Source organism: Medicago truncatula, chromosome 3, assembly GCF_003473485.1.
Source record: "Medicago truncatula cultivar Jemalong A17 chromosome 3, MtrunA17r5.0-ANR, whole genome shotgun sequence".
NCBI lineage: Eukaryota > Viridiplantae > Streptophyta > Magnoliopsida > Fabales > Fabaceae > Medicago > Medicago truncatula.
In genome coordinates, this window is record NC_053044.1 from 36,348,009 (window position 1) to 36,375,343 (window position 27,335).

The 27,335-nt window shown below is 32.6% G+C and overlaps 2 protein-coding genes across 6 annotated transcripts; one reads left to right on the forward strand and one right to left on the reverse strand.

Annotated features, from left to right (window-relative positions):
• Positions 1–297: 297 nt before the first annotated feature.
• Positions 298–6,594, reverse strand: LOC11426585 (histone-lysine N-methyltransferase ASHR1). 4 transcript variants are annotated; one of them, XM_003601049.4, is made up of 14 exons: positions 6,453–6,594; positions 6,217–6,350; positions 5,907–6,041; positions 5,516–5,570; positions 5,286–5,404; positions 5,090–5,178; positions 4,918–4,999; positions 3,468–3,572; positions 3,257–3,347; positions 2,941–3,060; positions 2,658–2,764; positions 2,101–2,170; positions 1,225–1,288; positions 298–802 (listed from the first exon to the last, which is right to left on the reverse strand). In XM_003601049.4, exons 1-14 carry the CDS (start codon positions 6,550–6,552, stop codon positions 646–648), a joined length of 1,428 nt encoding a protein of 475 aa, XP_003601097.2. In that variant the 5' UTR covers positions 6,553–6,594; the 3' UTR covers positions 298–645. The 4 variants fall into 4 exon arrangements, with proteins under 4 accessions (XP_003601097.2, XP_024635095.1, XP_024635098.1 ...); XM_024779327.2 differs by having other exon boundaries at positions 5,286–5,570; XM_024779330.2 differs by lacking the exon at positions 2,101–2,170 and having other exon boundaries at positions 5,286–5,570.
• Positions 6,595–6,655: 61 nt separating this feature from the next.
• On the forward strand, positions 6,656–15,664 carry LOC11411288 (biotin--protein ligase 2). 2 transcript variants are annotated; one of them, XM_003601050.3, is made up of 11 exons: positions 6,656–6,791; positions 9,400–9,528; positions 9,733–9,994; positions 10,196–10,257; positions 10,352–10,500; positions 11,051–11,171; positions 11,338–11,493; positions 14,246–14,291; positions 14,599–14,665; positions 15,002–15,078; positions 15,338–15,664. In XM_003601050.3, the coding sequence occupies exons 2-11, from the start codon at positions 9,426–9,428 to the stop codon at positions 15,378–15,380; spliced, it is 1,086 nt and encodes a 361-aa protein (XP_003601098.1). In that variant the 5' UTR covers positions 6,656–6,791; positions 9,400–9,425; the 3' UTR covers positions 15,381–15,664. The 2 variants fall into 2 exon arrangements, with proteins under 2 accessions (XP_003601098.1, XP_039687378.1); XM_039831444.1 differs by lacking the exon at positions 6,656–6,791 and adding an exon at positions 7,450–7,842.
• Positions 15,665–27,335: the final 11,671 nt, after the last annotated feature.

The following is a 27,335-nucleotide window of genomic DNA, read 5'->3' on the forward strand; positions in this document are numbered from 1 at the left end:
ACAAAGTCCCCTCTCATCCAACTCTACTTTGATGAGTTTATCCAAGATTTGACATTACGCTTTCTTATGAAAATTACAATAGTTTCCTGTATTTGAATTTTTTAAAAGCTTATCATTCAGGGACATCATTACAACCTTGAACAAATTTCCTGATTTATTCTCTAAAGTATACTCTTTCACTTTAGAAGTCAGTTTCTACGATCAGGAAACATTAGTGTAGTTTTGTCACATCCTAAATAAGTTTGAAAACGTATTTTTCCCTTTCATTAAGATTGTTTAAATCTTGCAGCTAATATGTAAAACAGCTAAAAAGAACTATTCTTAAATGGGGAGCATCCTTTTGTTTTTCAAATTGCTAAAAAAAACAGTAACTAATTATTATATAACATTAAGGCTGGCTGATGAAGAGCATATTACAGTGCATAAAGAAGGCATAAAGTAAACAGGGTCTGATCTCATAAACAACTACTCCAATCCATACTTTACCACTTTCAACTTCTTGAGACTGTCTAAGCAAATTTCCAGAGTAAACAAGAGCAGTCATTAATGATAACACTTAATAATTCTGTGATCCAGCTCCAGTGACTTATTTGTACCAGAAGCAGCTGCAATATCAGTGTCCTTAACTCGTCATTCTAATCTTCTTTAGAGGTCGATTTGTAAGAAAGAGGCTTCTGCACGGGCTTCCACCAACATCATCGATAGTTCCTTCACAAATGGAGTCTTTGTACCATGAGTAATCCTTAGTATATCCACAGCCTTGGTCAATGATTTAATAGCTTCCTCCGTGTCTCCAAGATACCTATATCAAGACCATTAAACTCAAACAGCATAAAATACAACCCTTCTTTTTCTACTAGGTGACATTGATTATATGGACTTAAAACTATTAAACTCGAAGTACAAATTAACTCTGTTTTGTTTACATACGGATATTATTATTGATAAATGGCTGACATAAATTTGTTTGAATTATTTTTCAGTTATATATTATCATATTATAATAGTTTTACCATCTCCTTGTTGAAATGTGATGCATGTAGATAATATGTATATATACAGACACACAAATTCCCTCAAAAAAAAAAAAAAAATACAGACACACACAAATGTAATGTGTAGGGGAGAGAAGCATGCTATTTTATGTCCTCATAAATGCTTTATTAGTAGAAGAATTTAATATTCACACTGAATATATACGAGCTTCGGTTGAAAGATGCTAACCATTCAAGTTTTCCACAAGTATAATATTGCAAGCCAAGCAAAGGGTGAACAGCTGGATACACTCCTGCAATGAAGTAAAACAACCAGCATTGGATGTCAGCATCATTTGTGAAACTTCTTCTCAAAAACATTCATGGTAAGTTTCGGTACACAAAAACACAGTGAATAGCTATTCAGAGGCAGCAGATTATCAATACTACAAGAAAATGACTATGTTGGGTTTCGATTTAGTACCAATATTTTTTAGAACATAGCTTTTAGTCCATCTATTAAACAAATTTAAGACAACATAATCATAAATTTGTGTCTGACATAACTTTCCATACTTTTTTGCAGACCCGACTAAGAAGGTAGTAAAAATTCACAACTTAAAGCCACTTTTAATTGATTAAACACAAAGGATTCAAGATTCGATGTAAGTTATTGAAGGAAACTGTAGCTACACTTTTAGAACACATAATGTGCAGAGAAATGTGTGACAAAGGTAGGAAGGTGTCGGTGTTCTAAGATTTTGTTGTGCATCATTCCTCCATTCTGTTTACTCTTTTTCCCCCTTAAAATATTCTTCTATGTGACATCATATCAAAATATTGTGCATAGCACTGATGTATTTGAAACGTTCTGCGATGTTCAGTTAACACCTAACTTGCAACCTTAACCTTTACATTGTGGATTTAATCTTCTTTGCCTCCACAATACCTTATACCTTGATCATTTTTGTTAAACTAAGGAATTTTCATTTTTCTAATTTGACCAGTAAAAAGAAAAATAGACAGCTTCAAAACGCAAGCAAACAACTGAAACTACCAACGGAATCAATGCTAAAGAAGCTTATTATTGTGTCATTATTGAGGATAAAAGTTTGTGATAACATACTTTGATATATTGGTATGGTCAATTTGCAATATGCTAAAGCTTCTCTCCAATATTCCAGCTTCATTAATGACTGCAGAGGTAAAATATCCGGTCTTTATATTCATTAATTCACAGTCATTGTATAAATGGGATATACACTTCATTGCTTGCATGTGCCTTTGATTTAATGATTGGAAACAACAGAAGAAAAGTAGAGCTTTTAATTGATACATGACTAAAAGAGTTTTCTAATAAGCAGAAAATCAATAAAGGAATAAATGTGTAATAATGAAAACTGGGGACATATGACCGGTTGCAGAGAACTAATGAATCTAAACCAATCCATATCTATTCATGAATATAAAATATATCAAACGGGCCATTTAACAGCAAAAGACGTGGTTTGTACTTTGTACCGAAACAGAACAAAAAAGATAAACGCTGCACAATACAAATCTCCACAGGAGTTGTACTAAGTAAAACATGTAAGGAAAGGTTGCACTTGATATAATGAAACAACATATATTAATCAGGGGATAATAACAATAGTAACCAGAGAATTACACGGTTGAGCTTACCTTCAAAATTGTCTCTCGTGTTTGCATCAAATTGATTGAAAAAGGGTGATATAGTTTTGTTTGCAGTTTCTCAATCATTTTATGGATGGAAATAGCTTCATGAGAATCTACATATAGTCAAGGATTTGACTTCATGGATATAAACAGCAAATCAATTTCATTTGTACACAGATCAAGGTTTCCATAAAAGATAAGAAAGAAAAAAGATTTAAATGCAAAAGTAAAATAGATCAGGGAATAGCAATTACAGTAACAAGTTCTAGTCAGAAATGTTAAAGGATACTGCCATTGGAAGAAGGCTTAGAAGCTTCTTCTAATAGAAATTTTATTTCAGTTGCAATTTGCTTTATCTCTTCCTTGTCTCTAACTAACCCACATTCTTGGCATTGAAATGCTTTTCCATCTTTGATTTAAACAAATAAAAATAAAATAAAAAAACGAAGGTCAGTAACACTTGGTGGACCATTATTTATTTTTTTATCTTGGTCTTATATTAATAAAAAGCAGAGGATTCAATCAGGCTACAAAATCAATAGCCAGCAAAAGATTATAATGTTCCTTTTCAGCTACTAGACATTTACTGGAGCCTTAGGCCATACCAGTTGTGCGGAGCAAGAAACCATCACATGTTTCATTTTTGCATCTGTATCCTTCTAGAATTGCATTTTCTCGAACATCTTCATACTGACCCTTCAAAACTAACTTAGCAGAATTAGCCAATGACAGCATGCCAATTTTATTGAAATAGCAAGTACTATGATATGATGTGAAGCCAACAAGAAAATATTCCAGATTAAGTGATGTAAGTACCACTTTGGAACAGAGGGGACAAACACATTGGAATAGGTACTGCTCTCTGAGAGCCTTTTGTCGAGTCACAGTGCTTCCAGCTGTCTCTATATAACTTATCAATACCTTAAAAAAATACGGGTTAATAGTGTTTTTCACCCCTGTAACATGTCATTTCCGGTTTTCGCCCCTATAAAATTTTCGGTTTGATTTAGACCCTCGTAAAAAATTTATTTTCCGGAAAACACCCTTAATAGGCCATTCAAAAACCAAAATTTCTTGAAAAAAAATTCTGAAAATGGCCTATTAGGGGTGTTTTCCGGAAAAAATAAATAAAAAATTACGAGGGTGCAAATCAAACCGAAAATTTTATAGGGGCGAAAACCGGAAATGACATATATTACAAGGGTGAAAAGCACTATTAACCCAAAAAATACAGAAAAGCAAGTATTAAACCTGACATGGAAAAAAAAATAAAGACGTGGTGTAACACACCATCTGCCAAATATTTGTAAATTGATAAGTGACAACTATCATCACCTATTGGATATGAGAAAGTTATACAAAAACAAAGTTGCAACTGCCAAGTTATGGTCTAAATTGGCATAGAAAAGCTATATATTCTAGTCTTCCCCAGATTTGTAGAGGCAGAATTGTGTCTCTAGTAGTTCGACTTCCATTTATATAGGCTTTGTTTGCGAGTTTGGAGGGGAAGGAAGGGGAGGGGTTTGGAAAAAAAAGGAATGAGCAAGTGGAAGAAATAGATGACATTGAGAGGGAAAGGCTTTGGGGGTTCATTTTTCTTCATAATATAAAATCCTCCTCATTTGGGGGAACTCAAAAATTGTATTCGAGGAGAGTTTTGGGGGGTTTTGGAGGGTTTACATGAATTCATCAAATTTAATCTATGTAGTTATAATATTCTTAAAATTAAAAATATATTAATCGTAAGTATTAATTTATCATTCTCTAAAAATTACTCTTTCAAAAAATGTGAAAGATTTTACCATTTTCCCCTATATTTCCAACCCTCCAAAGCCTTCCCTTCCCCTCCCCTCCCCTCCCCTCCAAACTCCCAAACAAAGCCTAAGAGATCACTAAGTTAAAATTAAAAGTGGAGGAAATACAATCGATTCCTCTATTTAAGCGGTTCTCGCTTCTCCTTGTTCCTGTTCCGGAGATATATTAGTGTAAAACGAGATTGAGTTCACACATAATATATGAAGCTGATCATGAAAACATATGCCTGCAGAGATATAGAACAAGCTACATCATGAGACATAACTTTCCAATTCAGAGAAACCCTGGAATTCACAATGGGCAATCCTATAATTATGAAACAATATCTATGCCCAAGTTTTGCTGAGCTTGCATAAACAACTTTTAAATGACATCTCATGCGCTGTAAACAAGTTCACTAAATATTGCAAAAGGTCATTTCTACTTAGGCAAGAAGAAAAGAAATGCACACCTCAGTCCCTTTGGGTATATGTTGCAAAGCACGTACTGATGCTTCCCTTCCGTCAAAAACCAACACTGAATTGGGCAAACAGCTACATGGTAAAATCACAATCAGAAGAATAACAAGAAACGGTATAGTAAGATATATTATTTTCAGAACAAAAAATAAGTTAAGTGGTTACCTGTGATTGATAATGGAAACAACAGGATACAACCCTGTTCCCAAAGGTCTCAACTCACTGTCACAAACGGTATGCGCATTACATGCAAACTGCAGGAACAAAGAGATCATCATAACCTTGAGAATGCTGAGTGTGATTTCACATGAGAACAATTGATGCAATTATATCAAGTAATTTAAGTTTGGAAGCATAAAACCTTGGAAAAAAAATTTGCAATCTCTTTTATATTGATTTCAGGCCATTGTAGTATTAAATGTACAAGATTAGCCATCTGTGCATACAACACCAGCTGCTCCTCTTTGATGTCAGACATGTCTTCATGGAAGTAAGTGTTAAAAAGAACAATCACCACAGACATGTTGGTTAACAGAGAAAATTCTACGATCATAGCCCTAGAGCTTAAGACTACAATAATAAAAAGGATACGAGCCACTAATGCCTCCACTAACTTGTAATTGTCCATAGCAGTGCTTGGAATGATCTGGAAATAAAATGATTATTAAAATTCTTTCATGACTGTTCAATGTTCAAATTAATCATCAATGGTTGTAATAAGCTTTCTAAACACACAAGAAAAATTGTGAAGCCATAATTTTTTTTTTAAGGATAATAAACCCTCAAATTGAATGCAAGTATGGATTTTCAATGTTTATACTGCCAATTCCTTCCCACTTCCAAATATTGAAGAAGTTTGTTAATTTACAAGCATATTCATACCAGGAGAAAATGAAGGAAAATTTACAGTGTCAAAAAACAGTTCTAACTTAAATGTATATCACCAATGCATTAACCAAAACTAAACTTTGTTCACATTTACCTTCTGATCTTGCAACTTCCTTCGAAGATAAAGTTTGAGCATCAACCGTATCGACGGTGTAACAGATTTTCTCTTGTTGCTGTCTAGCCTTGAGAGTGCTTGACATTCAAGACGATGCAACTTCCACTCCGATTTCTGAATATCATCAAAAGAACCACAATAACACACCATATCAATTTTATTTTTCCACAATCTATACTGTGTTATGTAAACCAACACTCATTGTGCTTCTATCATTGTTACATTCCCTGCAACAATGACACATGTCGGACGAAGCCGACAACACTTATGATAAGAAAGGATACAAAACCTGACATGGTGTTCCGCAATACCAAACAACTTGACAACGTGAGCATTTGCTAAGGTTAGTTGTTGAGAAACATCCATCACACCTTTTTTGAGTTGGAACACAAACATAGGGCTCTTGGCTAATAATCACATCCCCTGCAATGCAACACCAAAGTAAAAAAATAAAAAATAAAAAAAAATCATTCATTCTATTCGTTTTCATTCAAACTAGTTAGAGAGAGAGAGAGAGAGAGTGACCTGGGTGGAAATCTCTAGTAGTAAAAAGAGAACGACCCTTTTCTGAGATGGTGGAAACTGTTAAATTACAATTCTTCAGTGCTTGTTGCAATTCCTCCATTTCCGTCTTCACTTCACTCGTTTATCGGTATCTCCACTTTATTTATATTTTACTCGGACTTGATCCGACCCGATAGTTCCGGAATGGACCCCTATCCTAACCCGTTAATTAAATGATACCCAAACTCATATTCTGCTTAACCTCGGGTCATCCGCCCCAACATATAAATTTTCAGTGTTCCCTTTCTCTGCGATTTTCTTCTTCAAGGGCCTCTGTTCTTCTTCAATTCACAACGTCAGGTATCTACTACTACTATTGCTATTTGCTACTATTCGGTTCTTCAATTCTCTTTTTGTTTTATGCTTGAAACAAAACTATATGAATGTGATTACAATCTGCAAATGTTGATTTTGTTTTTTTATGGTGCTGTTTTCCACTTAGCTAGTCGTTTCGTTACATTAATTGACTTATTTGACCATAAGCACTTGTGAGGAAGTGGACTATAATTAACATTACTCAGTTGTGTGGAACTTTATTTTATGCTTCCTTTTATTGAGATTATATGCTAATATTAGGACCTGTCTAGTCTAAACTTTTATTTGTGCATGTAAATTTCTTGGCTAATCGCAATATTATTTACATTTGTGGAGGGATAAAATGAAATATCGAAATCAACAATCCGAAAAATGACTATACACAACTTTATCAGATATTCATTGAAACTCATCTTGGTTATTAGACATCCAAATGCTTTATCCAAATTATATAAACAACATAAATTGATAAGAATCTCTTTTATGTTAATGTATCCAAACATAAATCAATATACGCTCAACTTACTTTTCACCACTGCATAACCAAACACATACTTAGTGCTTTGGAACCTGCAAACGTTGGTCTGCAGACAGGATAGGTCAATCTAACACTAATTTTTATTGATGGATATTTGTAGGAGTGGGCAAAAATAACCAAAAACTGAGTCAAACCGGTTAGCCGAACTGAACCAAACTAAAATTAACTGAATCATTGCATTATTTATTGAACCAAACCGTTATTTTAAAAACAATTCACTAACTGAACCGAACGGTTATTAAACTCGGTTAATTGTTGTGAACCGAACTGAACCATTACATCTCAATTAATCATATCAGTTCTCACTTCTCACTATTCTGAAGAGAAAAAAAAAATCAATTTCAATCCAATTCACCTCTTCTTCTCTGATTCTCACTCAATTGAAGCTAGCTCATATGAACGGAACCGAAATTTGACCTCATTGATTTTGCGATTCTCACTCTTCTTCTTCTGGACTTTTCTGCGATTCTCACTCTCACCTCTTCTGCGATTCCTAAGGTATAAATTAGTTTATGGGTATGATGTTTTTTGAGTTTTGTTTTTGGGTATCATTGATTTTGATTTTTGGGTATGATTTTGTTTGATTTTTGTCTGGGTATGATGATTTTGTTTCTGGTATGGTTTTGGGTTAAGTTTATTGCTACAAAAATAACTTATTCATAAGCACTTATATAGCATATGTTGTACTAAGGTTGCTTATTTTTGGTTTGTTTAACTTCAGAATGATTAGTGTTTCTATATTGTTTGGACTTGTTTAATTAGGCCTTAAATTTGAATGAATTTTCTTGATGTCATTGTCTCCTTAAAATTGAATTTTAGCAGCAATTAATAAAATACTAATATTTTGTAACAATCTCATCATAAGTATATTTTGAGACAACAAAAGCAAGTGGTATAATACAGATAGTGTTACTGATAAGATTCATGAAACATGAACCATGACAGTAACCTTATGGATTCTTCAAATTTATAATACCAAGTTCCAACAATTACTTTTTCAAGTTATCTAAGTTTCACTTGTTATCTTCTGCTTACTGCTGCTAGCCTGAAACAAGTAATCAAAATATTATTTAATGTTTTCTTTGGTTCTACCTTAGAAGCTCTAGCTTTGGGAGTGATCCCACTAGTTTTGGCAGCATCCTCTTTCTTGACTTGCCCTGATGATTGAGAGTTACCAGATTTCTCAGTTGGTTTCTCAGCTTTGAGTGATTCCATTTTACACAATACTCTTCTAAGTATAGTTTTCTAGCTTCAATGTCAATTATAGCAATACAAGATACATCCATTTATAGCTCAAGTTTAGCATTATGCTATCTCATCAATTTGCCAATAAATGGAATAAACTGAATTGTCAGCTTATGGAGATATGCTGCAGCTTTTGGATTTACAGTTGCAGATAGATTTGAAAGTGTGATCCTCTAATAAGCTAGGGAGCTATAAATTTGAAAGTGTATTTGTGCATTTGTTTCTGCAGATATGTGTATATTTTTGTATAGATTTTAAATCTTATGAGCTAGTTGTTTCATGTCATTAGAATGTCTTCAAGCCATATATCTATTTGATTGTTTACTTTCTTAAGTAATGAAATGATATTAAAAAAGGACAAAAAAACAATTAAATTCGTAAAAGGACTAAAAAATTCAAAATTTTGGATTCGGTTCGGTTAATAGATATGCAAATGGTTAACCGAACCATAACTTTGGTTCAGTTCGGTTAGTTCCAAACCTTGAACGGTTCGGTTTGGTTATTCCGAACCATTTCAACACTTCGGTTTGGTTGATATGGTTAACCGAACCATGCCCTTTGTATTTGCTCTTCCTTTCATTCTCGAACAAATTTGATGCCATTGGATAGAATATCCGACCGATGGATTGTGTCTTTCATAAATTGTGCTTAAATTTTGATCTTTCACTTTCAAATTGTCATTTTTTTAGTGATGGATATATGTGTGCATAAGTATTGTGACACCTTTTTTTTATGAGAATATTGTGACACCTTTTCCACTTGGACTCTGTTGGAATTTAAGATTCTAAAATATGTTTATTACAATTATAGGTTAGACAATACACACTGGAAGGTTGATGGTATTACTGAACTCTGCGTCAACAGCATCGTTGTTATTAGCCACCACAAGGAGGGTTTACAACTACCATCTTTCTACATATACACTCATGGCATCCTCAGGTTAGATCGCAACCTGTTACTTTCAGCGCTATCTTTCTCTCAGATACCATAGATTGTTAGCTGAACAACTGGGTAGACTAGTTAAATTTTAAAAATATCAGTTACTTAATTAATTCCTATAATGAATTAAATTCATGGTTATTGAACAATTGGAGTAAAGTTTGAATCTTGGTGATGAAATATCTATTCCTCTATTTTTATCAGCTGTGGATTGCAGTTTGTTGGTTCTATGTGGCAAATCACTCGCAGAGAATGAAACTGCTATAGCTATTAAGACCAATAACACTCTCAAGCTCCCTGACAAGAAAGAACTATCCATTATTTTACATTCAGAGTTCAATAAAAGTGTTATACAACGACAATCCTTCCAATTTAGTTCATTCATGAATTCTCTTTCTACCAATCAATTTGGCAGGCTTCTCATATGGTCTCCTGAGTTAACTTCGACACATGATGTCGTTTCACAGTATGTCTTGCACCTTTTTCTGTTCTTCATGTTTTAGATTATGCATTGGTTGGACCCATAATCAGATAGTGAAAAATTATTATGTAACCAAACTTTCTTGTTCTTAAGATGATATCTTACCAATATTTTTTTTTTATTTACCTGTTGTCATTCCCAGTATGTTTAAGATCTTCTTTCAAATATAATGTTATTCTTATGCAGCAACTTTTGTGAGCTTCCGGTTGGTACAGTATGTGTTGGTGATATCCAGAACAAGGGAAGAGGTTTGATCGGACATTTAGTTTTACCATGATTCTGTCCCTTTTAAGTTATATTTTAAGTTTATATAGAAGTTTCTCTGAGAGCTTAAACTCCCAGGTCGGTCAAAGAATGCCTGGGAGTCTCCATTAGGTTGCCTGATGTTTTCTTTTACTCTGCAAATGGAGGATGGACGGATCGTTCCTTTAGTTCAGTATGTTGTTTCCTTGGCTATCACAGAGGCAATCAAGGATATCTGTGACAAAAATGTAAGCACTTGGTTTTAAACTACTGGCTATATTCCTAGTCTCCCAGTGAATTTAGTTAAGGGAAAATAGTATTAAATTTAACACTTAACTTAAGGCTTATATGCTTTCAGGCAATATAAGACTATAAGTGTGTACAAGTTTAATATTCTGGTAAAAGTAATGGTGCTTTTTTGTGAATATGGAAAAAACTATGAAGTTGTATGCAGTATTAAGAATGCTGTTATTTGAAAGAATTTCATTTTTTATCTACTAAAATGCAAACTTGGTTGGTCAGTCTTGCTGCTTAACTGCTAAGATATTCAGAATGTGAGTATAAACCTATTAAGCATGAACGACAAATGGTAGCAAAATTTTTGAAAGGGAGAAGAAGACAACTCCCATCATTATATGGAGTTTCAAAAGCTGAATGGTTTTTGGTTGTCATTTTAAAATAACAAATGCTTGCTTTGTGTTTGGTCAATTTTCTAAACCAACTTCCATGATTTGTCACGGTATTTTATTGTCTAGTTGTTTGAGCTCCTGTGCATTTTTGAAACACTTTTCATTCCAGGGATTGCCGTGCGTTGATGTTAAAATCAAGTGGCCAAATGATCTTTACTTAAATGGATTTAAAGTTGGAGGCATTCTTTGCACCTCAACGTATAGATCAAAGAAGTTCAATATCAGTGCAGGTAATAAGGTATTCTTGGATAGCTAATTTTATTCAATGATGACCAATTGCATTTCCATCCCATGTATTATATTAGCTAAACCCGTATATTAAATCCTGTTAACTGCAGAGAATTTAATTTATTTTGTCATTTTGGTGAGGTCATAAAAAATTCCGTGATTTCACAGGAATAGGATTGAATGTCAATAATGAGAAGCCAACAACATCCTTAAATACAGTTCTAAGAGAATTGTCTGTGGGAGCTTACCAATTTCAAAGAGAAGATGTTCTGGCAGCCTTTTTTAACAAATTTGAGAAGTTTTTCGATCTATTTTTGAATCAAGGTACTATTCTAATTATCTCATCAGATTGAACCAAATGTATATTTTGCGAAAAGGGTAAAAGGGATTTATCATAGGGCCCAGGATGCACTAGTGCAGTATATAATTGAAAATTGCTTGCTAATTTACCAGGCGCAAAACTTCATTATCCTCTTTTTCCCCTATGCCAGGTTTAATTCTTTTCTTTTTTATAGTTGTGCTATGTCTTGTAATGGCCTTTACTATTGACTTAGAGGGTGAGACATATGGCTGTTACCTTTTGCTCCCACAGACAAGGACCTGCATACTGGGTAAAGTATTGTATATTTGATCCTCTATAAACCCTAGTTGTTATGACAGAGGAGGATGCAAAAGTAGTTAGGGTAGTTAGGTTTTGTTTTTTGAATAACAAATCTTAGTATTGTTAGTATTTTGTTAGGATAGGGATTGAACCCTCGCCTTATGACTCCACTCTTTAAGACTCCAACCACTCAGCCAACCTTATAGGGATTGGTTGGTTAAATAAATGGGGGGAATGGGGCAGGATCATCATGTGAATTTGGTGGTGGTGAAAGGAGAAATCCTTTGACATTGGAAACCGTTGGAGGAAATCTCTCTTCCCTTTCCTCTATGATTCATTCAATAACATTGTGCTTTTCTTTTTATCAATGTTCTCTTTCGATTTCTCTTGTTTCCCAACAATTGGTCCAATCTGTCGGATATCTTATTGGGAGAAGAAAGGGAGAATTTCAGGGTGTTCTTGAAAGGGAGCACTGATAATGGGTTGCAACTTGCAACCTCTGTTGAGGGAGCTGAGAGAGGAGCATAGCAACCGCAGTGCTCGTATGGTGGCTGATAATTCGGTACTATGGCAATGAGGGGTAAGATGTGTGCTATTGTGTTGTTCCAAAACAACAACAAAGTTTAAGATTTAAGAGACAGACAGAGGTAGGGATGAAGTGGAAAGACTGGGACTAGCCCAAAAGCAAAGTGGTGAAGATTTGACATTTGGCAAAGTGAGTCAAACTGTAAACATAATGGACCAGACACAAACTGGTCTCAGTCATTGGACTTCTGAAGAAAGACAAGACAGTTAAATGGGAAGTTCTGCCAGCCAAGCTTGTGTTTGGAATACAAAGAGTGTCCAACAATTCGTCTACAATTAGTGCCTCAACACATAGTGGAAAGAATGGGACAAAAACAACCATGATAAGTGATCATCGATGTTTTCGTCTCATTCTACTATATGTTTGATCACTTGATGGCAGCCATTAAAGTTGGACCTTATAGGTGCAAAAAAAGTTAGGGAAGTGTTATGGTCCCTAGACGCGGTAGAACCTTCTTTTGACCTATGGTGAAAGCAGAAGCTGACTCGTCCTTGACAGAGACTCTTCTTAAATTCACAAGATTTTTTGTTAATAATTATTGATGATCTTTATTCCAAATCTGAATGCCTTTAAATAGGCTTACAGTAGCAGAAGAGTCCTACTTAAATTAGGTGAATAGCTAACTTAATCCTAAAATTACTATCATTCAAATTTGAATGATAATAATCTTCTTTAATAGGTAAAATCTGTTCTCAACAATACTGTAATTTAAGTTTAAAAATTCTGTTATACCAACTTTTTAAAAGTAAATAAAATAATAAATCCTAATCAACAGAATCAAAGGTCTTCCCTCTTCTGATATTGTTTTCCCACAAATGCATCCGTATCAGGAAGTTAGAGCTGTTTGTTTGTCAAGACTTAAGAGTGGTTAGTTAGTTAGTTAAATAAATGGGGAGAAATGTAGTGGGAGAAGAATCGTTAAGTGGATTTGATAGTTGTTGTGAACGGAGAAATACTTTGTGAAGAAGAAAACCTCGCTTTTCTCGGTCATTCAATAAAAATGTGCTCTTTCTATCAATTTTACCTTTTAATATTCCGGGCTCTTAACAATGATGGTAGGAGCCTAGTGCACAGGCTTTATGTACCATAGTTCGTATCCAAGACCTAGAAGAAGAAAAATCACTCACTTGGATTTTAGGATCAGAGTCACATGATGTTTTCCCTTACCCCTTATTATTCGTTTAACAGACTTATTTTTTCAATTATTGGCCTTATCTCTTTCTTTTTTTGTCACCTAAGAACTTCAGAGAGGGAGGGAGAGAGTCCATTTTAGTTCTCCAAATATGTGGATGTCATAGCTTTGTCGTAAGTGTATAGATATGCATCAAATCCAATGTAAAATGTTGCCCTCAAATATTTAAATTGGTTCTTTAAGTGACATCAAATCTGTCCCTGGAACAACAAAGCTAATGAGATGGATTCTCTAATGTTAGAGTTTCATATGACCTTGTTATTCATTTGAAATTTTGATTTCTGTTATAGAAAGTAAATGAGTTGGATCCGTTAAAAAATTCTGAACGTCCATACGAACACACACACACACACACACACACACATAAAAGTTTTGCATGAGAGAATTTCTTCCCAAAACTAATTGCTTTTAATTATTATGAGAGCACCATAGTAAATTTATGATACAAGGATGACCAATGTGATGTTGTATGCATCTGTAGAAGACCAAAATTGACATTTACTAAAAATAAGAAATTAACAACCAAAGTGTTGTGTTTTTAGTTAAAAATTTATGGTAAGTTGATCCCAGACATCCATATTTTCTTAAACATTCTATATTTTGTGCTGATTGGTTGTCAAGGACATACAATATACTCTACCTTACTGTATCCGACATTTGAGAAAATTTGGAGCTTAACCTATTATGTTAAATACAGGATTTCAAACCCTAGAGGAACTATATTACAAGACATGGTTGCACAGGTGACTCTAATTTCAAGTATTATGTCTCTGTTTATCCTCTTTATCATGTGCTTTTATTCTTGTATTTTCACTTCAATCATGAAGGAGATGATTCTGATATACCCAACATATTTTCACAATATTAATTACTGAACCTGAATTCATTTGTTCTTGTTAGCAGTCGAACTGAAGTTTTAAACATAATGTTTTTTTCAACATCCTAGTTATGTTTTTATTTGGAAAAAACAAAAACAAAGCATGTTGTTGCATACTAGTATACGTGGAATGGTTTCTGTGCATCTGTTTATACATTCAAAATTTCATGCAGTGGACAGAGAGTTATTGTACAAGAAAAGAACGAGGAGAAAGTAGTCGAACATGCGGTAACTATTCAGGTATGGTCAACAGAAATAGTCTCTCCTGATTTACTAAAATATCTGAATTGAGTGTTGATCAAGTCCATTGATTTGAAATTTGTTGTATGAAAGAACAGACAATTTTTTCTGTTGATTATTGATGATGAAGTTAGAAATTTTCAAAACTGAAATTGTTATATCAAATCAAAGAATGTAATGCGTGTAACTTATCTGCTAGCACATTCAATGTTTATATTGATAGTTTAAATTTGATTGTCAACTTGACATCATTACTGGAAATAAATAAAATTTATTCTGGTGTTGCTGCCGCTCATAAATAAAATTTATTATATCGATAATTGCTATTATTTGTAGGGTTTGACGTCCTCGGGATATTTGTTGGCAGTCGGTGATGACAACCAAATGTGTGAGCTCCACCCTGATGGTAATAGGTAATGGACAAGATATATTTTTCTTCTAAATACTTGATTTAGTTGTTGACAAAATATTTCTTGAACATAACATTGCACATTTGCACTTATTTGGCCTTTTGAACTTTTGAAATTTGACACACACATATAGTTATCAGAAACAGCGATCTGTCTCATCTAGCTGCATCTTTGAATGAACTGAATATTTCAAATTATGTTATTGCATGACCTGATTATGATATAAATTGAAATTCAAGACAATTTTCTGCTATGCTTACAGCTTTGACTTTTTCAAAGGACTGGTCAGAAGGAAACTTGACTGAATAAGATTACACGGCTCATGTCACAAGAGGCAGCATATCTTGTGTACTTTTCTACAAATTAACTAAGGATTAGCATTACAGCTAAAAAAATTAATAAATCAAATGTTTCTTATGCTTTTGTGATTAGAATTATAGAGCTTTTGTATTCTAGTTTGAATTTCCCTCAAACTTATCACGCTTTTTCCTTGTCTGGTCAGGCAACATATTCTATATTATGTAGTTGCAACTAAAATAAATTATATTATTTTCTATGAATAGAACCAAGCTCATGATTGTTTAGTTAATCATTTGTAAGGAGTGTGGTGGTCCTTCTTCGCCAGCTATAAAATGATTTGAAATTATATTAAACTGTTTCTATAATTCACTCATATTGTTGATTAGATGCTTAATTAGGTCATATTGTTGACTGTCTGTCATCCATCCACCACACCATTAAGGTGTCATATACCTTTTGTAAACTACTACTGCTTTGGATTTGGATTAATCTTTGCCATAATGACAAACTTTATTTTCTTTTGTCTTAATCTTCTGGTTTTTAGGGGAAGAACTCTGATAATCTTGAGTTCTGCCGAAAAATAAGTCAAGTTTGATCAATGATTGTTCTTACTCATGATTCAAATCAAAATTCTCCGAAACAATTTGTCTTTAATTAGAGCTTATTTACACTTGACCTTGATTACTTGATTAATGATTAACTTGATTTCGTTCTAACATACAGTATTTTTTCCGCATTCAACTTTAATAATAATAATATTTGTAATGGCTTAATGGTTCTCACGTATCAATGTTAACTTTAACGTACTAGATCCATAATAGTTGTTGCGTTTACTTGTATTTTGTAGATTTTGTTTTGTTTAATTAATTAATAATTAGTTGAGATTTTTGTATTTATTCAACAAAGAACAGTGTTGTACTATTGTGCTGAGTTATTTTATTAACATCAACAATAGCACTCAGCATTTCTTCTTTTTATTTATTTCTTTATTCTGGTGAACTTGTTCTCATTGTCATCATTCATTTTGGAGAACAAAAGACACCAATCACCACAAATGGACAGCATTCGATTTCTATAGTTTTTTGTCATATTCCACAATTTTATCACATCATTTTGATTTTTGAAGACATATTTACACTGACAAGATAGAAAATATAACCAAACAAATAAATTTTGTTCACATTATCTGTATGTGTTTAATTATGAGTCCCATATAATAAATATTCTATGTTGTCGTGTTCTGATTCTAATTCCAATTGTAATTAAAATCCATCACACCTTGAAGACAACCTTATTCTCAACAACAAAAATGTCCATGACCAAGGAGCTCTATGTGGCATCCTATGTCTCCATCATTCATAATGATGGAAGGTTGAGTCATTTTCAAAGGGTAGTAAAAGAGAAGATAAGCTTTCATCTCATGATCATTGGTGAAACTGAAAGGCTACTTGTAAGAGTGGTTTTGTAGGCTTTTTCTTTGTTCTTTTTTTGAGAACTGAATCTACCTATAAGCTACATTACTCTTCCGCAATATTTGGTTAATTTTAACCTTTAGGTTAATTAATGAGGTGTTGGTCCGTCTCTATAGGAGACAGTGAATACCCTTGTGACTTGTTGGCAAGCAGCTATTACTTGTCACCACGTCTCGAGCCCCATATTGGAGAGTAGTGTTCCTTTTAGAAGTGATTTTATGGAATATAGTTGGTAATTTGGTATATGTCACCATCATATATAGTATCAAGTTTAATTATAACAATAATAATAATGTTGAAGGTCGTAATTAATCTAGCTGTCTAGAGAACATTAATTGGTTTCAAGTTCTAACACTATTCCACTAATTTGGAATTTCATTTGAAACGAAGCTTCTCTATATGTACAAAAGAGCTATATATGTGAAGTTGTACATGCACGGTAAATATGCAATTCAATGTGTGGACAGAAGATAATGTTTGTACTTCAAAATTGTGAAGATGGTGTTGTGCTATCCAGCTTGGTATTATTGTCAAATAATTACTCTAAACACACATATGCTAGCTGTTGATCCATGATGTCTTTGACAATCATTATGTGAATGAAAAGGATTGAGATTTGAGATAATATACACTTATGAAAATGAAAATCACTATAATGAAAACTACTACCTAACTACGTGTTGTGCTGTTACTATATACATACTTTTTTCTACCACATGTATTCTCCAATTGAAAACCTTTACGTGCAACTGAAAATATTAATTTTTCGAGTTTTTTTTAGTGTAATAATGTATCTCCACATACAACTGTGAATACTAGTTTCTCGAGTCTCATTAAATATAAATGGGTAACAAACTTTTTCTAAAAGTTATAACATTTGATTCATGTTCAAAGTTTGATTCAAACCCAAAATTTTGGTAGAGCGGAAAGATATCCAACGATGTTTCTTCTTTTAAGTGATTGGTCATTGGTCCCATGCTTTAGATTCAATCTACGTGGTGTACGTGTACATCTATCTCTTCTTCAATATATGAGCTTCTTTTGTAATAGTACATGTTGATGTAGATGGTAATTACCAAATTTGGCTTATAAAATTTTCAAAAAATATCTCACGAGCATGTGCAAATAACAATTTTGAACCATATAAAGTAGTATATGAATCCTACACGGTACGACTACTATACTGCCGGTAATGCATGCATAATGATTATTAGAACTTAGAAGTGACGACAAATTAAAGAATGGATGGATAACATAAAGTTGGAAGCATATATATATCTGACTCGAAGACAAACCACAAACAGGACCTGCAGTAAGTATGTACGCAAATTTGTGCATCATAACTACATATGATTAATGGTAAAAGAAGCCAAAAAAAGATTAGTCAAAGATCCTTTCGATGATCACATGGGGAAGCAGGCTTTGTAGGACCATGGTACTTGTTGTGAGTCACTCTAGCCATTAAAAAGTTATGATGGAGGTCGAATAAGACACCACTCATCACTAAACTAACTTTGATAACATAAATAAGTTATATATATCATGCTTTTGCTTTAACAAGATCTTAAGCATGGATGTGTAGTGTAAATAAAAGATCTTAAGCATGGTTTAGTTTATGTTTTTAACGAATATATTCTACATCATGTACGATTATATCCAATGGTAATCTTGCCATTATCGAAGTTGATATATTTGAGTAACTGAATCATCATTAAAGTAAAATCATCACTACTACTCACTAGGGAGTGTTTAGAAAGCATGGTAAAAAGAACAGTAGCTATAATAAATTATTATGAATGTATTTGGATTAATTGCTTATTCAAATTATTATACGTATTCGGCTTAGATCCGAAAAGATCATGAGCTTGAATTTTATTGTCAATTTTCATAACATCAAAACTAGTTATAATTAGATTCAAGTGGTTAACGAACTTTACCAAATAATAAATTGATTGGAAGAATCCGATTTAGATTTCCACGTGAATAATTGTTGGTCAAATTCTTCTTATCTATCTAAACTTTTCCTTTAAGGTCCAGCTAACTTAAAGTTTTTTTATTAAAAAAAGTTAAATTTGTATATTAAATCACACAATAATTTTACAATCGAAGAGAAAATATTGTTAAACCATAAATTTCCATATTCTTTTTTTTTTTTACCAAAGGTGGGCGACTAATCTGGCTCATACGTAGAGGCATGTGCACTGGTCAAGCGTTGTTCTCCCTAGGAATCGAACCTGGTATTCCCGGGTACGTCCTTGGAATGAGCTCCTTGCCACTGGAGCCCAAACAACTTGGTTTAAATTTTCATATTTTGTAAACCGTTTTTCTTAACTATTTTAGATAATTTGATTTACTCAATTTTAGAGACTTTATTGTACTAATAAATACATAAATGAAAAGTTTAATTTATTGACAGAATAAATAAATGACAAATTCTTGTCAAAATAAATAAATGACAAATTATTTTCATAAATTCTGTCAAATACCATAATATAAGTTTGAAAAAAAATTATTCATAAATGAATATAAACTCGGTCTACATTTTCTAGGCTTTTGAAATGTAAAGATGGTTTTTTTGTCAACCACTTTAAATACTTGATCTCTTCTTTATAACGGATATGCGTTTAGAATAAACATGCTCCCAAGAAAGCTACGAAAGTTGAAGATGTGGTAGCTTTTAGGAGAAGGTGGTCAAAAATTAGATCTGTATGATGGAATTTAAAGATTAAGGTAATATAATAATATGATTATTATCATTGTCACTAATTATAAGCTATATTAGATGTGGGTCCATGATTATTTGTTAAAAAGAAATTCAAATGTTCTGTGACAGCCTTTTGCCCTTGCACCATTTTTTGGACCATTTCGTCACATGGTGAAACTATATATGTTTCTGGTGTACTAGCCGGGGCTACTTGTGACGCATACTGGAACAAGACAGAAAGCCACTCCATATTTAGGGGCTTCTTTTACCCACCTGTGACCTACACAATACTTAGAGTGGTAACAAAATAAGCATGTCATGTATTATATGAGATTTAAAAAAATGGGTTCTCGATTTTAGTAAAAAAGAGGCTTCTATAAAATAAATACATATGTATAAAATTTAGAATTGTTAGAAGACTTATAAGAGCAGGTTGCACTAACAACGACAAAAGACAACTTTATATGCTAATCTGACATTGCCATTGTGTAAAATCGTAAAATTTAGAGGTTGCATTTATAATTATGAATATTATTTAAAAAGAAAAACTACTAAGGACATGCTCTGGAAGACACGTTTAAAAAGCAAACAGCTAGAAGGATTATTTTTTAAAGAAAATATATATAATTCAATTACAATTACATATATAATCTTATCCATTAGTTGTTCAAGTTGTTTTAGAACAAAAATATTTGAAAATTGATAAAAACAAGTGAGAGTATACTTGTAATTTACTCTTTCATATTTTTTTTTTTGGTAGAACTCTTTCATATTTTTAAATGGGAGTAAACTAACAAGAGTATACTTTACTCTTTCCTCAAAAAAAAAAAAAAAAAAAAACTCCCTCATATTAAACCAAGTTTTCATATCTCAAAAAGAAACCAAAAATTTATGTATATGACTTTGTACAAGTTAATAGAGCATAATATTTTAATTCGCACGAGGCACAAATAGTTTTCTTGATTGTCATACTTAATCCAGTAGTGTCATGTATTTTTCATGATAAAATTAAATGGCGTTCGATATTTAGAAAATAAATAGTAATGTGTTAGTAAAAAAAAAGTAAATAATGTGTTTTTATCATGAATTTAGGCACTTTAATATTGACTTGACTTGCATGAGATTTTTGTGTCTGACGCTTTCTTCATGGACATTAAATACTAGTACTTGGTAAATCTTTAAACAAAAAAAAAAATACTACTTTATTAATCAAATTTAAGGAGACATATTTTTTTGTTCGATTAATCTAATGATTAAAAATTTATCAAATTTAAAATTTAAATCATTTTTTTGTCAATGACCTAATGGAATTTAGGGTGAATAAGTGGAGAAATTTGAGGTTCAAACCTCGACTCAAGCATATATTATGCAATGTCCTATCGATTAAGTTAAGTTCACGGGACAAAATTTAAATAGCTTTAACTCTTGCATATGGTAATGTCCCTTATGCTTAGACAATAATATTTTTTGAGAAATGATAAGAACATCCTCTTTTTAATATTCACTCTTTTATTTAGTGAAACTCATTAATCTTACTGTTATATGTATGATCTACTTTTAAACTTTAAAATCTACATTATTAGTTGTATTTGGTTGAACTTAGATGAGTTCTTTCCGGTAAAAAAGTAAGTATTAGAAAATAAATGAGCATAGCACTATCATACTTTTTTTTCAAGCACTATCATTTTTTTTTTAGTACAAGAAAAGTTAATTTTGAAAGCAATATAATACTATAAACTCATCGCCTCCATAAAATTGTCGGCATTTTTCTTAAAAAAAAAAAAAATGTCGGCATTCCCACAGTATTTGGACGGATATATCACCCAAAAAGAAAAGTTGGATAGATATTATTTTGCCTTCTTGCCTTTTCTATGAACAAGAAAAAAAAAATACAAAGATGGAAGAAGGACTAAGTTTTATGACGAATGATCTGTAAAAAAAAAATTAAAAAAATGGTGTCCACATATTTTTTTTTATCATTAGCTTAGTGGTTAGAATTCACCTTATAATGTGAATAAATAGGATGTCCGAGGTTTGAACTTCGACCCCTGCATATAATAATGCATTGTCCTACCAACTGAGATATGCTCACATAACACATCTGTGTTTAATTCGCAAAATAATTAAGACTTTTGCCTTATCGTCTTCATGGCTCGGGTGGAAACAGGTCAAGGAGTTCGGCAGGGACCCACGGTCTAACCTATTTAAAGTCTAACTTGGTCCAGCTCATTTAATAAAAAGGTCAGGCTCAAGTTTTTTATAAAGTCTATTTAGTTAAATAGGTAAGGTTAAGGCTTACAAAAAAGCCTATTAAGTCCTTCAAGCTAGCCTATTAAGCAAGCCTATTAATTTCTTCGGGCCGGCCTATTAAGCATTTTATATATAATATATCTTTTATTATTGATATTGTTGAAGTTTTTTTTCATAAACTCAAACTTTTCATATGATTTAGTTATTTAGTAGCAGGTAAATTGGTATGATTAGACTTTCGTAAGATTTCGTTATTTAGTAGCAGACATATTTGTGCGCTTTAGGCCTTCATAAGTTTAGACCTATTTAGTAGTAGGCTTATAGGTGTTGCAAGCTCTTAGTGTAAAATATAATTTTAAATAGGCTTTCAGGCTTCATCAGGCCTTTAAAAAGGTCAGGTTTGTTGAGGACAAAATCCTTATTCAATGTTTTAAAGATTACAAACATTTAATAATTGTTTTTTAACTTGTTATCTACTAATGAATTTTGTGAGAAATGTTTCATGAGAATGTTCTTAACATAAGAAGAATGTTCTTTGTTCACAAGACAAGTTAAAAACGTCCTTATCAAAGCAAATAAGCAAAATGACATAAATGGATTTGTTGGAACAAATTCAAGAAGCAAAATATTCTCTATGTCTCACCAAAAGAATATATTTTGGACTTATGACATAAATGAAAAGAATATCATATGATTACATAAAGGCCTTTGCATTTAAAAAGGAATTGAAAAAGCATGTGCCTTAAAGAAAGAAAAACAAAATTGTTTTACAAAGAAAAAATGTTCTTGAGAACATTTTGGTAAAGCTACAAATAGATAAGGATGATGTCATTTCTATCACGGCCAATTACAACTCATACACAGCTGTATTACAACCTCACGTGGGTTGTCTCAAAAGGCTAGAAATCGGAGAATGTTCTTTAGAACATTCTTCACTTGGTATAACACATTTTTTGCAACACTTATGGATCGAGCAATAAAGCAAGAGCACATGGGCTGTTTTTTTCGTACAAGCTTCACAGCTGTATGTTCATGTACATTTCAAGTGAGCTTCACAAATCAAGCCTCTATAAATACAAGCACGTAGCAAGGCAATTCTCAAGAGCTTACACACAAAGAATTCAATTCTCTCATTCACGTGAATATTCAAAGAAGTATTCATAAAGCTCTTCAACAAGAACAAAGCAAGCTTCAAATATCTTTCTTCTCTTATAGCTAAGATATCTCTGAAAGTTTGTAACAACAACAAAGCAAGTTTCAAATATCTTTCTTCACTTGTAGCTAAGATATCACTGAAAGTTTGTATTGATAATATCTCCAAGTTGGAATATTATTTAAAATATCTCTTTGAGATATTATTTTGAAATCTCTACGTGAGATACTTGAGAAATCTCCAAGTGAGATACCATATTCAAACAACACCCACCACCATACAAAGTGTAACTAGATCTCAAGTCTATTGAGCATAATAGTTTGAGACATAACTTTTCTTGTGTGATCAAGAATCGTAGAAGCCTGCTGAGGTTGATAATACAGAGTGTAACAGACTGATCTGGTGTGATCAACAAATTATAGTGTTATTCAGAAGTTTATGATAGCATGATACTATAGTGGATAATCTCACACGTAGTGTGGGGACTGGACGTAGCCGGTTAGGCGAACCAGGATAAATTCTCTTGTGTTCTCTCTCTTCTCTCATCTCTTAATTTTTGGCCGTCACATATAACCTATAACTAACTATATTAATTTTCCAGAGTGCTCTGGTCCTTAAACTAAAATTAAATAACCTACTACTTAATAATTATCCAAAACTTTCTGGTCCTATTTATTTTATTCTTAATATCTACAGAGTTCTCTGGTCCTTTATCGCTTTATTTATTTCAGTTATATATATCTAGAGTTTTCTGGTCATTTGCTGCTTTATTTATTTCAGTTATATATCCAGAGTTTTTTTGGTCCTCTACTGCTTTATTTATTTCAGTATTTCATTCCAAAACTTTCTGGTCCTTTTATTTATTTCATTATCCAGAGTTCTCTGGTCCTAATATTATAATATTTTTTTGAGCTTATATACTTATTTAAGTTTCAGGAATAAATTTTAAAAGGGTCACAATTCAACCCCCACCCCCCCCCCCCCCTCTTGTGACTTTTATTGCTATTTCAAGGTTAAGCCTTGAAAATGAGTCAAAATTTCTTATAAAGTTGAGAGACCGCATGCGTAATACAATTTTTACACAAATAAAATTACTTTTAATAGATGAAATTTTGTTACGATTTTAAAAAACTAATCAAGTGTTTGATCTCAATTGGTTAATAAGCTTTATGTTAAAGATAAATTGGTTAACAATTCACATAACACATCTGTGTTTAATTCGCAAAATAATTAAGACTTTTGCCTTATCGTCTTCATGGCTCGGGTGGAAACAGGTCAAGGAGTTCGGTAGGGACCCACGGTCTAACCTATTTAAAGTCTAACTTGGTCCAGCTCATTTAATAAAAAGGTCAGGCTCAAGTTTTTTATAAAGCCTATTTAGTTAAATAGGTAAGGTTAAGGCTTACAAAAAAGCCTATTAAGTCCTTCAAGCTAGCCCCCCTCTTTGTACAGATTTTGCTATTTTTTAACAATATTATTTTATGGGATCACCGACAAAGGATTTTGCTATTTTTTATTAAGCTAGCCCCCCCCCCCCCCCCCCCCCCCCCCCCTCCCTCTTGTGACTTTTATTGCTATTTCAAGGTTAAGCCTTGAAAATGAGTCAAAATTTCTTATAAAGTTGAGAGACCACATGTGTAATACAATTTTTACACAAATAAAATTACTTTTAATAGATGAAATTTTGTTACGGTTTTAAAAAACTAATCAAGTGTTTGATCTCAATTGGTTAATAAGCTTTATGTTAAAGATAAATTGTTTGAAATTTTAAAAATTAGAGACTGTATTTTCGAGTTTAGAAATTGTGAGACTAAATATGTGAACAGGTTAAGATAAGATGGCCAAATATGCATTTAAACCTTAAGTGTATAAGTTAAATTTAAGTTAAATTAAGGTGACCTTTTATATGTGGTGGTATTTTTAGGGACAACAGAGGGTCTTTGATGGGATGTTTTGCAGGTAATCTTGGAGCATTCTCTGTTTTTGATGCCGAAATCTTTTGTTTTATTATGGCTATGGAGCATGCTTTGTAGCTGGGTTGGGGAAATATTTGGTTGGAAAGTAACTCTACTAGCGCACTGTTCGCTTTTTAGAATGCCTCTGGTGCCGATCCGTTTGAAAAACCGATGGCACAATTGCTTTCTGACATGTTTTCAGGTGATTTCTTCGCATATATTACGGGAGGGGAATAGTTGTGCGGATGGTCGTGCTAATCATGGTCACAATATTCAGGGTGTTTGGTGGTCCACCGCTCTTCCAGATTTTATTCAGGGTTCGTTCTTTTCAGACCGTTTCAGTTGGCCTAAATATCGTTTTCCTTAATTTAATTTTTGTTTTCTTCTTTATTTGTTCTCTGCTTTGATTTTGAGGGTCAGATCTAGCCCCCCTCTTTGTACAGATTTTGCTATTTTTTAACAATATTATTTTATGGGATCACCGACAAAGGATACAAATCGCATGAAGTTGTCAACCTAGTTGAGATGTTCTCGAGTTTCCTTGATGTCTGCTCCCCTTGATTCAGCTAAAAAAAAATCTCACAAAATTTTAACTTTTTTTTAACAAGGGATGAATTAAATATGAATTTTTAAATTATTAGCGTTTAAATAATTCATATTTTGTTAAAAATAATTTAAATTTGTGTGCGAGAGATTACTATAATATTGTAAACATCTTTGTAAAAATTCATTAAAAAATATGAGGGCACATATGAGTTGACTTCAAAACTTAGGAGTGTTTGCGGTGCGGTTTGGTTCGGCTTTGAGCATAAAAGTCCTCCAAACCGCGAGATAAAAAAGCATGTGGTTTGATTTGGTTCGGTTGATTTTTAAAAAGTCATACAAACCAAACCAATACGGTTTGAATTGGTTCGGTTTGTGCGGTTTATCGCGAGATAAAAAAAATATTACATTAACTCTAATATTGTCAACTTGTTATAAAATAAACATAGGACATTTTATTTTGCTGTTTATATAATAAAATATTAGGTAAAACTTATATCAAAATAGGTAAAATTAAGAAGAAACATAAGAATGAAAGAAATTATTGGGAAGTAAAGGAAACAAATTCATCACTGGAAATGAATGGAAATGAATTGAAAGAGATGGAAAGGAATTAGAATCAAACCTGATGGTGCAACAATGGAAAAATCAAATCGAAAGAGATTAAACTTGAGCTATGTAATTGGACTAGTACATGTTTAAGTAATATTCATTTTTCTTGCGGTTTGGTTTGGTTCGGTTGCTGAGATGCAAACCGTAAACCAAACCGAACTGCGCGGTTCAGTGCAAAAGTCATCCGAACCAAGTGCGGTTTTTAACGATTTCGATTTGGATTAGTTTGGTTTGTGGTTTTTTTATTGGGTTGATTCGATTTTGAATACTCTTATCAAAACATGAAACAAAAATCGTGAAGAAAAATATTTGGGAGACCAAATCTTGTTGATTTTTTTTTTGTTGAGAAATGCTAAGAACACACATTTTATCACACATTTTTCAACATACTCTCCTTGATTGGTTAATATTCACATGGGTCCCACAAAATCATGTGGATCCCATATAAATTTGGTGGGTCTCGTGTAAATTTTAACCAATAAAAAAGATTGTGTTGAAAAATGTGTGTTGTTAGTATTTTTTTTGACAAAAAAAATGATATTCATTCATTCAAATTGATAGAATACATCATAATCAAAATCGCTAAAAACATAAATGGTAAATCTGCGAACAAACTCACATCTTACTAAAATTTTAAAAAAACATTAAAAATAAAATTTGAGATATTTATAAGAATAAAAAAATTTATTACTTAGACCATCCCCAATGATGAGGTCTTAACCATTTAAGACTCGATACCTAACATGTACTCCATTGAGAAAAAAAACTTTTGGGGTCTCTAAATTAAAGGTTTTCATCATAGATGATTATGATCTTTATAAATGAGATTTTCACCATCTTTTAAACGGTAACTCCTATGAACCACATAAGATGAATTTTCTTCTCTTCTCCCATCCAAACATAGAGTAAAGAAGTAGTAGCTTATAATCTCTCCAAGTCCGTTCAATTTTATGCTACCATTTTAATCCGAATATTATTAGATTATATTCTTTCAAAACGTGGAAGCCATGGTGGGCGTAACGCTAAATTTGAGTCAAAGTGTCAACACATTAAACTCTGAACAAACACAGCAGCCTCCACATGTCCTCCCATAAGCCCCTCCACGCGTCACATTCTCATTAAGCCGGCGGCATCAAACTCCAAAATCCCCCTGTACCCTCATCACAGACAATCATAACCCCATATCCCCCTCAATCCAAAAAAAAAGTAAGACCAGTCAATCAATCATCATAATCATAATAGTTATTATTCTCTCAACCAACTTCATCTTA

Coding starts and splice junctions, on each gene's coding strand:
- LOC11426585 (XM_024779327.2), bottom strand. CDS start 6,552: ATGGAGGAATTGCAACAAGCACTGAAGAATTGTAATTTAACAGTTTCC. Junction 5,179..5,285: donor TTGCAAATTTTTTTTCCAAG/GTTTTATGCTTC, acceptor TTGTTCCTGCAG/TTTGCATGTAATGCGCATAC. Junction 2,171..2,657: donor CACGAGAGACAATTTTGAAG/GTAAGCTCAACC, acceptor TTACCTCTGCAG/TCATTAATGAAGCTGGAATA.
- LOC11411288 (XM_003601050.3), top strand. CDS start 9,426: ATGGTATTACTGAACTCTGCGTCAACAGCATCGTTGTTATTAGCCACC. Junction 9,995..10,195: donor ACACATGATGTCGTTTCACA/GTATGTCTTGCA, acceptor ATTCTTATGCAG/CAACTTTTGTGAGCTTCCGG. Junction 10,258..10,351: donor TATCCAGAACAAGGGAAGAG/GTTTGATCGGAC, acceptor TTAAACTCCCAG/GTCGGTCAAAGAATGCCTGG.